Source organism: Sturnus vulgaris, chromosome Z (genome assembly GCF_052056855.1).
Source record: "Sturnus vulgaris isolate bStuVul1 chromosome Z, bStuVul1.hap1, whole genome shotgun sequence".
NCBI classification, from domain to species: domain Eukaryota; kingdom Metazoa; phylum Chordata; class Aves; order Passeriformes; family Sturnidae; genus Sturnus; species Sturnus vulgaris.
This window is the reverse complement of record NC_142283.1, coordinates 45,721,916-45,736,746: the sequence shown is the minus strand read 5'-3', so window position 1 is coordinate 45,736,746 and position 14,831 is coordinate 45,721,916. Positions and strand designations below refer to the sequence as shown.

Genomic DNA, 14,831 nt, shown 5'->3' with positions numbered 1-14,831 from the left:
TATCAATGGTGACAACAGCAATAACCTACATCCTTTAATGGCTGTGCTGGAAAAGGAGTTTGGGCACTGTGCCATCAGATTAGACTTGGTTTCAAAACATAGGCCATTAGAAGTGTGTGTGTCCACAGCGTTTCTGGCTGATAGCTGAAGCCAGTGGAAGGGCCTCTAAATAAATGAAGCCTCTCTAAAGCCTGGTCCTGTGGGACAAAAGAGGTAAAATTAGATGACTGTGGAAGCAACCATGTTTCCGAGGCAACTTTCACTTTTCATGTGAGGAATTGGATGCCTGGTTTTATGAAATTATACTTTTTCCTTCTCCTGGCAGTTAGACTGATCATGAAAAACCCATTGATGTGATGCCTAACAGAAAAAAAAGTCCTAAACTGTTGTTAAAATGTAGGTTTTTTAAAAAGCGTGTGAGTAGAAATATGGAGTTGTGCTTTGCCTTGTGTCAGAGTTTGTAGCTTAGGCAAACAAGAATGAGTTTCCAGGTTTCCTTCAGGGGTACTAGGAATAGGTCTACTGAGATGCTAATCTATGTCATCAGTACCTACACGTTCAGGCTTCAGGGCAGCATCTCAAGAAGCCCACTCAACTAGCTTCTGGCAGCTAACTCCTTTCTCTTGTATCTTTTGTGGAAGACAATCAAGCCTGCTGCTGTGGCATTATCTCCTGCAGTTAATTGTCGAAACAGTTGCAGTATTGAGACAGAGTGTGCTTCATATTTACTGTGTGAAAATGTCTGGTGTGAGACTTTTCTTGGTGCAGAACGTGTACCTTCCTATCATTTGTGCATGTAGGCAGTGTTTTCCTTCATGCCTTCAGACTGCATGTGGTCTCCAAAGATAGGCAGTCCGTGCCTCAGTCATGCTGTGTCTCTGCAGCCTGCTGCTGCTCAGCTGGGCTGTCTCCTTGCTGCCCGAGTTTGGAGGATGATAAAACGTAACTGTATGCACAACCATGCAGCTGGGGATGCTCTTTGTTAGGGAAAGTGATGACTGTCTTAATAAGGAAAAAATGCAAACACTTCGGCATAGCAAGGGCTTTTCGGCTTTGTTGTGACCAGCCTAGCAGAGAAATGCTGCTGAGGAATGTTTCAACATCACTTGAAGCTGTTTTAGCTCTTTTTCTTCTCCTTAGGCTGAGCTGGATGCTGTCTCCATCAGCTCACTTCCCTGCATGCAGCATGAAAGGACTCGTTCTGCACTCCAGTGGGATTGATATCAAGAGATTTATTGCAGTTGTGTAACTGTGTATATTCAGCCACCTGTTTTCAGTTACTTACAGCTTTTTAGAAAACTATTTTTAGTTGAACATTCCCCAGGTTCAGAATCTGCCAGAGGTGAATTTTTGTATAAATACTGTGCAAATATATTTCAGCCACATTTTGGCCAGAAGAGTGGTAGAAGAGAGGCATACTTCTGTTGGGGAGAGGGGAGAGAAGTGATAAAAAGAAAAGCGTCATAACTGGAATAACTTGCAATATCTATGATTGAGTACTTTAATTGAGAAGAAATGCCTCAAAGTGAATGGAATGAAATTATTTTTGTTGACTAAGCTATATTTATATTCTAGCTGAATGGTAATTTACAGGTTTGATGGAGAAGCCGGTGAAGTTTACATCCTGTTACCCAGGAGGTCAGATAAGACAATTGTAACAGTCCCTTCTGGCCTTAAAATCTATGAATCTACAAACTTTTAAAAATAAGATGCTGAGCTCCTGCATGGCGCTGAAGCTGGTTTTGTTCTCAGCTCCTTAGCAGCAGAGCAGTAAAGGTATCCAGCTAATGTAGCTGAGGTAGAAGAGTGGTTTTTGAAAGGCTACCCCCATGGAGCTGTGCAGGGGAAGGTTGTGACAGGCATTTTAAAGATGAGGCCAAGTTGTTTTGCAGCAGAAGAAAGCATGATCTGCCTGTTTTTTTATGAAGGCACATACGTATGTTAAATAGCAAGGTCAGAGTGGCTCCAGCTTATGCCAAGACAGGGGCACTTGGGAATTCTCTGCTCATGTGGAAAATAAAGTGTGTAGTTTTCTCTCTAGCTTTTGGGCACTCTGGAAATTTCTGCAAAAAAAATAGCAGTGTGGCTGGAACGCAAAATTTGGAAATGACTAGATTAAAGGTGCTTGAACCACTAAGAACAAGTACTTTACAGCTGTGCCTTGTATTACAGTCTACATTTCCTTAATCAAATAATGCTGTATTGGATTGTGTAGCCTTTCTGGCTGAAGCTTAGGTGCACATAACTTGTCGCTCCCTGTGCTGCTCTGTGTAACAAGCAGTTATTAAAATTCCTTGTCAACTAGTGTAGTGAATGCTGTCTGTTTAAAGGAATATTTAAGTTTTGCCTTGTGGGATATCTGATATTATAGGTGAATTTTAAATTTGTGGATAATTTAGATTTTTGTTTGAACAGAGCATATTATAAAGTATCCTGTAAGGTACCTATGCTGCTGAGTAGAAAGAAAAGATGTAGTAGACAAATACAAAAAAATTATGAAAATGCATAAATTTAATCAAATGAGGACTTGCATAAACAGTGGGGAGGTACAAGGACAGTTTAACATAGAAATTGCTATATAAGTAGCATATGGGAATCTGGATGGATTTCAGAGAATGGAAGAAGTTGTATTCCAAAATAGCATGTATTAACTCATGTGTATCGCACAGTATGCACAAGGGGGCAGAGTTAGTTTCACATGTGCTCTTACCTCTTGCAAACCATGTCTGCTGGTTACATAGCTCTCTAACTATAATATACCTTGAACTCAGATTTATTTTATATGAACTTCTGACTATTTACTGCTACTTGTGTGCCTTTTCTGATCTACACATTCTTTTCCAAGTGTTTGCCATTGAAAAGACAGTATAGCTAAAAGGCTGGAAGGTTTGCTTTTAGAAGAAGGAATGCTAAATTGCATGTTAGTATGTCTTTGTCACATGATTCGTGACTTTGCAAAAGGAAAAGCGTTCTATCCGATTGTAAAATGAGAAACTGATCCTGGTTAGAATTTATTGTAAGAAAATTATGATTTATGATAGGGAAGTCTGTGTGGCTTTGAATATTCTGCTTCTGGAGCTGTAATTCTTGTGTTATCTAAGCAGATCTTCTCTGTCTCTATTGATATTTTCAGATTAAATACAGAGAATAAGAATTGATCTCTGGTATGAAAATAAAGCGTGTATTACTAATTTGTATTTACAGCTGCCACATGAAAGTAGCTACTACTAACCAGGAGAATAGATAACAGCATAAGTATGTTGCAAGACTGCAGTATTCCTTTCTGAAATGTATGGTAGAATGATTATCAGTAAGGTTATATATTTCAATGCTAATGTTCTCACGATATGTACTGTTACAAGTAAATGGTGTATTTGTTTGCTTTGCTTACAATGGCATTGCTATTATTTGAAATGATCCTTCTTTTTGCGTTGTAGGAGAGAGTTCAGTTTGATACACAGAATTTTGTTTATCTTTTGCATCTCCTGAAGAGTCTGTTCTTCAAATTCCTGTGATTGTGTAACCAAAATTAATTACTCTTTGTATCAGTTCTAAATAGTGGTTTTTAAGGAAAACATTTTATCCAGAAATTACTAGCTTCCTAAGTACATTTGGATCCATGTGCAAACACTTTTGTTATTTTGAGGACATCTCTGGGCCAGAGGATGGCCAGAGTTGAAAAAAACCAAACTAATGTCTCTCTAGGGTTAATGGGTGACAGTCGCATTTATGTAATTGAACTTCTTTTTTCTTGTGACTTGCAGGCAGAAATTGTCAAGAGGCTGAATGCTATATGTGCACAAGTCATTCCCTTCCTGTCCCAAGAGGTAGGTAGTCATTTGTGCTGCTTCTGATATAAACAACTGCGTCACTGTATCTATCACGGAGGTGGGACTTTGTGTTAGGAGTGTTTCCTTATGAATCTCTTGGCACTTGCAGATAACTTTCCATTGTGCTGTTATCACTTTAACATCATTATCTTCTTCAAGCCTATTATAATATCATTTAAATATATTTATGAAATGGAATGTGTTGTAATGTCAAAGCAGAATTTTAGTTTAAATATTTTTCTTCAATGTACAATATAGTTTCTCTTGCAATTACGGTTTTGTGGGTCTGAAATCAAAGACAGCTTGCAAAAATGCTAGAAAGGCATAATTTGTGCTACATCCTTGGCAATGAACATTAAAGTTCGGCAGAAACTTCGGCTTTGGTACATGAATAATGATGTTCAACACAGCAGGCATAGAAACACAGCTTTTATGTTGGCTTTTTTCTCTCTCTGAAAACCTGATTACTTGCTACCTTAAATCCTTTTATGTTTTTGTGTATTTGGGGAATATAAACAGAAAATTGAAACTCACTGTGAGCTAATTTCTCTAACCATTAGTTTTCTCCAAATTATGATTTGCTAGTATTATTGTGAGTGCATTGTAGATAATTTAAGAGGCACTGGGATTTGGGGGAGTTGATGGGAGCATATGAGGAAGCTTCTGAGCAACTGCTGTGTGTTAAGTAAATAGGAAGTGTGCTTCATTAAAGGAGACCTTGGGTGCCTTATGGCTTCCCTTGTCCACCCGTCTGAAGGAAAGGGGCTGGAGACAGGGATCTGGTGCAGGTTAGTGTGCATCAATTAAGCACATGGTTTCCTTTCAGTACAATGTGTAGCTGTGAAGACAGAATTGGAAGGTGTATTTTTGTGTATTGCATCTGAGAGCACAGTGTGACTTTGTCGTGGCTTTTCACTTATTGCATAAAATACCAGTGCTTTTCAAGGGAGCTGCTCAGCTGGCTGCAAATGAGAGGCTGTGTGCTCCATGTTGCTTTTCAGGTAATGAGCTTTGTGTGTGCCACGTGTGTGTATCTGTATGTGTTTGAAACAGGAATAATGCCATCAAAGCTAGAAGCTGACAGTATTGGTGACTGCCACTATACTCTCTGCTTATTAAGATGGAGTTGTGGAAACTAAAAGATGTGTAATGTTCTTGCTCCATTGCTGAAAGACCAGAATTAAAGTCTTGCACAGATCTAAAACAAGTAGCTGTTTTGTACTTTGACTGCCTCAGAGTCTCTATAGGTGTAGTTACATGGTTTTATTTGCTGTGCAGAGATACCGTATATACACAGCAGGGAAGGATTGAGAGGGGAAGCATAAAATAGCTTTTCATGTGTCTTGGCAGTGCAACTGGCAGTGACTTGTTTTTGTAATGGATTTAGGAAAATCTTGAGGATTGATTAACTTCTTCTAATAAGAATACATATTTCGATATCTATATTGGCATACATTGATGTGTCAAAAGAGAGCTGAGCTTCAGGTTTGAGTATGCTGATAGTCTTGGTTTCTCTCTAATTTTTGTCTTTAAAATGTTAGTGTCTTAATGAAAGTCTCTTTATTTCATCATCCAGATTAATATAGAATTGAATTGCAGCATGCTTTTGCTGTTTATGCGTTTTACATACAGTCTAATTGTGGAATAGTGGCTGAAAAATGTGATCAGCCTTCTTAATATTGTGCCTGAGGGAAAAATGAACAAAATACAGTGGTTGCATGCACTGATGGCAACATTATTGCCTCATAATAGCACCAGGTTAACTTGTCTTATTGCTTGTTAACTTTGTAAGGAATCAATGGCTTGTGATAACTCACTTAGAAGTAAGAAATGGTGGGCAAAATCACTAGAGATCTTGTGAAAAGGATGGATTTATAATACATCACCCTACTGTGTACTACTGTCTGCTTTGTTTCTGGGGGCAGTCCAGTAAAATATTCAGTAAGTTCTCCAGGCCTCAGTCAGTTTTATTGTGCTGTACATCATCTAAGCATATATTTAAAACAAAATTTCTAATCTGCCTAAAAACACAGTCAACTGGTACCTTGCTTTTACATTTATTCCAGCTTAGGCAGACTGTAAAAAACAACACTAAGAAATAAAAGCTTTCCATTTTCGTAGGAAAGAGTGATTCTGTGGTCAGAAATGAGATGCACCTTAGGGCAGTATGTGTTCAATTTCTGTTGTGGATTTGGGTTTCCTCTGTTGCAGCAGTCATTTTCCACCTCTGTGATATTGTGAGATACCGGTGTGCTGAAAGTAGTTTCTATTGCATAAGATGAAAGGGGCGCCTGCAAGAGGGGGTTGTGGTCATTCAGTTAACTTAGTTTTGATCTGCTGCACTTGGTAGATAGTTCAGTGTTCCCATGCTTGAATGACCTAGCCAGTACAGTGCAATTAATTTTGTGTCTGTAGCCGTAGACAGTACCTCTGCTAGTTGACACTTCTCATCTGAATTTACCAGCTTCAGCAGAGTATGACACTTTCACAACCCTGTGGCTTTCAGGCTGGGTCTGGTTCCTGTCTGCTCAAGGTGGTATGACTGGCTGGTTGCAGCCTTTGGCTATCATTGTGGGCGAAGTGCCGAATGACCTCAAGTGTTGTCTAGTGGCATTTCTTCAGAGTGTCTGGAGATATATATCACAGTTACCTTCTTTTGAGTAAAGACTGTCTTGTGTTTATATACATGAAACACATGCAAGCTGGCTGATATACAGCAGATGCTGTAGTTGTGGCAACTTGGAGCTCAGCACTGCTTGTAAAAGCTGCTTGAGGAGCAAGGATTGATCCCCGTTACGTGCCTCAATGTAAGCATTTTGTAAGGCTGAAGGACGCTGTAATAAACTTTTTTGGGAGGTTCACTTTCCCTTCCAACCACCACTGAACTAGCTAATAACAAGCTAGATGAATTGTTTTTTAACAGGCATCTGCAATTCCCTGTGCACATTAAGGAGGTCAGATACACTTACTAGTATAATAAAATGCCAAACACTGGCATGCATACATGTAAACAAACATCCAAAGAAATTCTGCTTGGAGTCTTCTCTTTTCAAACATTTTGATATCAGTTGATGGTTTTCCTTCTAAGAGATTGATGTGGGCCATAATATCCTTGCTCTGCTTTGTACATACTTTCCCTAGAGGTTTAACTAAAGTCCAGTAAATTTGAATGAGGAGTGTGAGATCCATTATGTAGAAGCAGAGCAGGAGTTCTTACATAATGATCAAGAGGAAATAGCTTTTGGTCTGAGATGTGAGTTTGAGAAGACAGAATTATTTGCCTCCATCTTAGACTTGCCTAGACTAGAACTAAATGGTAAATACAGGGAAACACTGAGAGATCTGTAATTCTTCTGCCAAGGAATGCATCTTATTAGCAATTTATGCATATATTGCTAATAATGCTCTTATATTTTTCTGAAGTAGTTATTATATCTTGTCTAAGTTGTGGTGCCTGGATGCAGCGACCCAGCTTCTGCCTTCTAGCTTTTACAGTGTGTGCTGTAGTACACGGTAAATGTGTATTTGCATTCCAATTCTCACTAGCATTTTTGGCATGGCCTTGTCTCATTATGCTGTCTCTAGATAAGGCTTCCAAGAAGGGCAGTGCTGCAGTTCTTAAGCAAGACCTGTACTTTCTCTAAACGTGTAACAACAGAATAATACAAGTAAGGAATAGCAGAGGCTGCTTGCTTCTTCAAAGCAAATTTTTCTGTGAGTTCTGCTTTGGATATTGGTGGCGATCCTGAAGACAGGCTGTAATTAGGGGTTTTTAACACCAGTATAATTGTGTCCACGCCTGGGGGAATTTTGGCGCTCACTTGCTGTCAGCACAGCTCCCCTGTCATTGGGAGTTGTGAAGAGCTCTGACATGGTATAAAAAGCCCGAGAATTTTCCACCATGTTGCAGTGCCTGTGCATAAGCCACGGCTAGGTGACAGCTGTGTGGTGAGACAATGTAGTGGTGAAAAAGCCTAGGTTCTTCCTGTGGTCTCTCTAGCTGTTGCTACCCACTGTGAGACTTAAAAGAAGTGATTTTCCAAAACTAAGCAAGTACAGACACACCGCTCATTACTGAATGCAAAAAGGGGAGAAGAAACAAGAGGGGAAGTTAGAAAGGAGAAACAGTACTAGTCTGCATGACAGGTGGGGCAGGGTATTGAGCTTATTGCTCTGGCATGCTAAATGAGTGCAAAATACTGTTTTCCTAGGACTGAGAAAACCCTAGATCTGTCTTTTGCTTGTGTGTATAGAGGAAGGCTACCATTAAACGTGTGTGAAAGTTGCAACCCTGTGCCTGTATTTGGTTGGAGAAAAAGTAACCTTTTTTTGTTGTTGCTGTTTTTGTTTGGTTGTGCATCATTACATGATCACTTGCTGGACAGGCAGATGAGTTCTGCTTTTAACATAAGGCTGCTTGTTACTGGTGTGCTGGCCCAGGAGGGGCTCAGGCACATGGCAGCTGTTGGAACCATCCATCCTTGGGTACCATTTCAGCGGCCCCTGGCCTTTCTGCCCCTCACCTTGGTTTTGGGTTGCAGTGGTTCCCTGGAACCAGCTGGGCTCCTTCTCTCCGTGCAGAGATCCCCACCTGTTCCTAGAGCCATGGCTGGTAACATGGAACCACCAGCCTGCCCCAGTTTCAGAAAGGCTGTGAGCAGACAGCTCTTCAAACCCTGCGTGGGCTTTCCTGTGCCTTTTTTCACTCAAGTGTGTGGTTTCTGTCTGTAATTTGAATTAGTGCCAGGGTCACTCGAGGCATGCCCCCATGGGTGTTTTTGGGAGCTGAGGAGGTGCCTCCTCAGTTGCTGCAGTGAGCTGGAAGTGATGGAAAGGCTAATTACATACCATCTATTTGAGTCTTTCGCATACAAAGTCGCTGAAGATTAAATCAATGTTAAAGCAGCTAGCAGTGGGAGAGTTTTAATTGTCTCTACTTCACCTAATATAGGTTCAATGTAACTAAGTCCTTGGGTTTTCTCCTCTCTGTGAAGTCTTGATCCCAAACGTATTAGAATCAATGAAAGATGGATTGTGTGGCTGCTCGGCCAGAAATCTGAAAGTGAGGTTTTGGTAGTCCATCCCTTCACCTTCTCTTCCTCTGACCTAAGAATGAAACAACATTTTCTCCAAATTTTTCTGAGAGCTATTCTTTATGTGTTTGCTGTAAGGGAACAGAAAACACTCTAGCTCATGTGGAGTTGACTTATTTTCCAAATCCTGGATGCAAAATGAAGTAATTTCTACAATAATTTTGATAGGTTTAGGCCAGCTTTTGTAGATGCCTTAGAAGATTTTTCTTCTCCTGTGAACAGGATTTAAGTAAATTGATGTTGAAATAGTACACTCATGTATACAAGAACTTTTTTTACCTCAATGCAAAAAACATTACCTGTGAAATGGTAAGAAATAGAAGATGACTGTAAACTTCTCAGTAAATGCTTTTGTTTAAAAAAGTAAATATTTTAAAAACTCTGCTTGGTTCTTTTATTTTTTTTTTTGTAATGACTTGATGAAAAATTCCATGGTGTCAATGGAAACCAGAAAATAGTGGTGTAATTTTTATAATCATCCTGTTGGCATATAGAATCATGGGTCACCAGGCTTTCAGCTATATAATCAATGAAAGCTATACCTGTCCTTAACCAGTGATAACCTGGAGCTGATAACACATTATCGGGAACTTGGTGCTTGAATATCATGATTTCCTTTTCTTTTGTTATCTGTGGCAGGGATACACTTATTTTTAATTTTTAGTTTTTATTTTCTTGAATACGAAGAACATGTTTGCTGATGTTCAACCTTCTTTTTAGTCTTTACATTGTCTTCTTATAAGTAGCAGATTTGGTTTGTATTGGCAATGTAGTTTTACAAAACTCTGAATGGAACTTTTATAATTCTGTTTACAGCTACAAAGTAGCAGTATTCTAGGTGGTCTTCAGTCATTTCCTTTATGTAATTCTTTCTTCTAAACAAGCAAACTCTAGAACCATTTTCTTCCTTCCAGGAGTGTTTCTAAATCATGACCTTCATTACTTGCGTTTACCTGTTTTTCTTAGCTGGTATCAGAATTTCTTGGTGTCATTGGTTAAGAATGGCACTCGACAGTTTAGTGTTCCCACTAAAAAGAAAACAACGCAGCCACTTCCCCCACCACCTTCCTTCAGGGAAGAAAAAAGTCCCAGATTACGGGTTGAGATAAGAACAAATTTCTGGAAACAGCAGTGAGATAAGAAAAGAGACAGTAACAGCAACAATGCTAATACCAAAAGTGTACAGAGAGAGGCTGACGTACAAGCAAAATTGTTCACCAAGCCCAGGACCAAAAACCAATGAAAGACAGATCCTTCAGCTGCCATGCTTTCGTGCGCCAAATGCCTTTTTTTCTGGAAGCCCAAGAGTCCCTCATTTTTGCCCAGAAGCAATAGGTGGAGTGGTATAGAACAGCTCAGACACACCCAAACCTCATTCATGGCTGCTGCATAAAAATTAACTCTGTACAGGCTGAAAACAGGGCATACATATGGGTGGATTTTTAGGTTCGTTTTTCCTTACCCTGAGGACTTTTATGCAAGAGGGCTTGTAAGTGAAAATGCCATTTTTGTTTGTGTGTTATGCTGAGAGTTGTGACATCTGAGCCTGCCAAGCCTCTGAAGTAGCAGCATCCTTTCTTATAGTGCCCCCTTTTAAGCACCTCCCACAGTAGGGCTTGGGGTGCTCCCTGGGGAGTCCTGGTGCTCTTCACCTCATTCCTGCATGGTCTTGAGGATTTGCATCCTCATTTTATTTTATGCAACTTCTTGTTTCTGCTAAGGATGCACAGGGGAGGTGTTACTGTACAAGTGGTCTGTACCTTGGCTCCATTCTGCCCCATATACACACAGCCGTGGGAGGTCAGACTTGAATCTTCAAAGGGACCTTCTCAACCTTTCCTTTAAACGTTGTGCCAAAAAACGTCTGGATGTTGGTTTTGATGCAAAACTTGTTACAGTTTTTGTACCTCTCCAGATAGTCAGGACCTCCCTCCTTTTTCTGTTCAACCTGTGGCTATAAATCAATGATATCTCGCTCTCAGTGCAGATCACACAACCTACTCGCAGTTCTCCATGACCCCTCCCTGCACCTATTTGTTCTGTGTCACCCTGATTCTGCGAGGCTCCCTGTGAAGATTAATTTGCCACTGGTGGAGGTCTGAACAGGCATGGATCTGGTTGCAAGATGAGAACCTTATTTTGTTTGTAGTTCATGTTTTCACATAAATACCAGTCAGCTTTCAACATAGAGCAATTTTGAATTTACTGTGGGAATACAGTATCACTCAAACTGATAAAACCGCTGGAGCTTGTAAACTGTGTTGTTAATTAGACCATGTGTTTTTGATGGACTTTTTAAAGCTATTAAAATTTACATGTTGGAGATTGAAATAATTAGTTCTCTTTCACATGTTTGACAGATTTGTGAATGTCGTTTTAAATTTTTTTCTTGTGGCTGAGCTGCTTTGAAATGTACCTAGGAGGAGAATCTGTATATTCTTCAGTGATGTGGTTGCCATGTGCTTGTTGCAAATACATACCTTTCTTTAAAGAATACTGGGTGGGGTTTATTCATAAAGTTTCCATGGCTGTAAGGAAAGAGGTTTACATTTGAAGATGGCATTTAAATTCAAAAGGACACTGTGCCGATGGGCAAAAGGAAGACAGTTTCCCATTTAGCCAGGTTGTGAAAGAGCTCTTTGGGAAGCCAAGGTGCAATTCTCAGCATGTAATGGCATAAAAATAAAAATGCTCCCCTTGCCTATATATTTTTGCTGATCAACACGCAATGTGACTGTCTGTTAGAGAGCAGTTACTTCAGATCCTGCATGTCTTAGAAGAGCAAATATAAACAGTAAGAGTAACAATCTGTGCTTTATAATTTAGAAAGCAAATAATTTTATTCTGTTTCTGATCTTCATTTATAGCACCAGCAACAAGTGGTGCAGGCTGTGGAGCGTGCCAAACAAGTGACCATGGCAGAACTGAACGCAATCATTGGGGTATGTGGTCTTTCCATTTTAGCTCTGATAGTGTTTGTAAACAGCTTTTCTTTTTCTTTCTCTCTTGCATGAACTCATTTCCATCAGGTGGGCAAAAGTTGTGGGCAGTGGTGAAGTTCAGTAGCTTGATCTTCATAAAAGCTGGTTACTACCTGAAGACTTTTGCTTGCACTGTGCCAAGAAGACTAATGGGGTAATTAATGTCTGTGTTGTATCTATTCCCCAAGCAGGCTCAGTATTTGCTTTTTATTTAATTTTTTTATTAGTATTTTTTGTTGTTGTTCTATTTAAGTAACATTGTTTCCTTTGCATACCACCTGCCAGTCTGCTTCTGCAGCCATGGTAACAGGTACCCTTGATATGATAGATGTTTTTTCACATCCCTGCTGTCCACATATTTTTCTGGGTGTTGGTTCGAGACTGACTATTAAAAACATTTTTTAATTGAACATAAAAAGTAGCTCTTACTTAAAACAAATAACAAAAAAAACCAGCCAACCAAAACAAGCCCACTGAAACCAAAACACCCAAGCATACAACCAAAATCAACAGCAGGAAAACTCATCCCCACTGTGCTTATAGGTGTCCTGCCCTTAGTCATCTGTAAATACAGGTGCGTGGAGCCCCACTTGTAAAACCTTTACTGACAGTGGTGTTAGCCCAGTACAGAGATTTTATAGGTGTGGGCAGCCACAGTGTTTATATTTTATAACTGGAGATGACAGACATAACAATGAAAGCCCTGGCTGTTCACACTACATAAAATAAAGGTGAGAAGTCATAGCTTAATAACACATTATTCTCTTGTATAATTATGCAGCTGAAGCAAGCAGTTGTTTTTGTTATTCTAATGAAGACACTACAACTATACTTCGTATCTTCTTCGTCCTCCCAAATGCTTTTTCTTTTGTGTGTAGATTATACATAAAAGTATTTTTCTTTTTTTATTCAGTGTATCAAACACACTTTGAAATGCTAATTATTCCATTTACTTTCATTAAAATTCAAATTGCTGAATGAAGATGTGGATAAGGGTCGCCGAATAATCAATCTGAAGTGAAGATATTGCCTCAATTATACCTCTGTCTTTTTACAAGGAAATCAGGACTTTCTGATCATTGCTGACAGTAGTTTAGAGCAGCGGTCTGATTGTAGCTTGTTTTTAATAGTCTGTTTCTAACTATTTTGTATACCTCTGACCAGAAGAAAGCACTGGTAGTCAATTAGAAATTATAAATGGAAAAGAGTAACCCTTATTTCCTCTGAAGTGCCTGTTAGAAAGAAGGGGGTGAATCAGAGCGCATCGTGTAGAATCATGAAATAACATTTGTTGTATGTCTTTTACGCTACAGTGGGGAGAGTGGGAAATGAATAATTCCCCAATTAGTTTTCATTACCTAACCAAAAATATTGCCTTTTATTAACATTCTTTGCATAAAGTAAGTAGCTAAAGGTTGGCTTCTTTGTTAAAGCTTTTATAAGTGTGTGCTGCATGGCATTTGTAGCGTGTGTGTATAGGTGCATCTGTGGTTTTATGTGTATGTGCACACGCATACTTCATAGTCTACCTGGGCACATTTTTGTTCTTCACCTTTGTGTTTGCATTAAAAAGACTGCAAAAAGGAATTTGAGTTCTAGTAAAGGAAGCAAGTGTATAGTGTGTGATGTTACAGATACTGGCCATCACACACTAGTTATTTAAATTATCTTGCTTTCATGAACCACTAAACCACACGGAGTAAAAATAAACAGATGAGACACTTGTCTGGGAGCCTGGCAGTAATTCTGTTGGTCTTCCCCCCACCAGACAGAAGTAAATTTTCTCTTCTTTTCTTGTCTGAGTTTGTCTTTACATGTCAGCTGAAATACTATTGTCTCAAACTTCTCTAAACTATCACACTTCAGGTTTGTGCATTAAAGTTGGCCAGCCCTTGCCTCCCTCACAAGCCTGATTTTTACCTTGTTTTTCTGTTAAAAAGGGAGCCTTTTTTCACTCAGCTGTTTTATGATGGCTTAGGAAATACTGTGTGCTCCTCTTTAATTTTAGAAAAACAGGAGCAATACGCTAAAAAGAATTGAAATTTAATACTGATTAGGTTTAAAGTGAAATAATCACATGCAGTCTTTTAGAGATTAATTTTTTTTAAATGGAATAAACAGGAATGCAAGTTATCTAATAAGCTTTAGATCATATTGCAAAAATTCAACAACAGTGTTATGTCTGCACTTAGAGAGATTTAAAGTCTGAAAATGTAGCATGAGGCTAAAAAAGACTTGTTGTACTTTGTAAAATGAATACCAATAAAAATAAAACAAAGAACATAATTGGAAATCATGACTTTTTAATGTATCTGATTATGTTGTCTTACATTATTTTCTGTTTAGTAAGTCTGACAGGGTTTGTGTTCTTTTAACCCTACAGTATTTAAAACTTCCAATGTTTGTTTAACCCATTGAACTGTGTATCAGACAAAAACAGAAGGAGTATTTGAGTTTTGGGAATAAAACTGTAGCTTAAGTCTCTCTTTGTTTTGTGGGCATCCAATTCGGTTCACCTCACTCATGCTGAACTCCCTTGGTTCAAACAGAGCAACTCTGGCTTTGAGTTAAAAGTGCATGCTACCAGAATGGAGTGTGGCACAAGGAAAAGAATTGAAGGTGCACAGATCATATCTCTCTTTGTGTTTCACATGTATATATTTTTGTATGAATGTGCTCTGATTTAATGGAATCTGATGAAGCACCTTTTAACTTTGCAATATTATTCTATCTTCATTGGTAAATGAACCAAATCACTGATCCGTGCAGTTTAAATGCAAAATACTGAAGTGAGCCTGGAACCCAGAGAGACTGCCTGTTCTCCTGACAATGAACTAGTTATGTTTAATGGAATGAAACAGAGTTATAATGACTTCTTTCACAGGTCATGTTCAGTTTAAAACTGTTGATGGGCTCAAACAAGTTAA

The 14,831-nt window shown here is 39.0% G+C and overlaps 1 protein-coding gene across 5 annotated transcripts in view; it reads left to right on the top strand.

Annotated features, from left to right (window-relative positions):
• The window catches only part of LOC106860821 (TLE family member 4, transcriptional corepressor), a 97,464-nt gene that overhangs the window by 27,074 nt on the left and 55,559 nt on the right, over positions 1–14,831 (top strand). For 3 of the 5 annotated variants that reach the window (XM_088157406.1, XM_014888868.2, XM_014888866.2), the window contains exons 5-6: positions 3,765–3,827; positions 11,791–11,865. In XM_088157406.1, the coding sequence (XP_088013532.1) occupies positions 3,765–3,827; positions 11,791–11,865 (138 nt within the window). The remainder of the gene's footprint in view (positions 1–3,764; positions 3,828–11,790; positions 11,866–14,831) is intronic. The other 2 variants (XM_088157409.1, XM_088157407.1) reach the window with 1 other exon arrangement.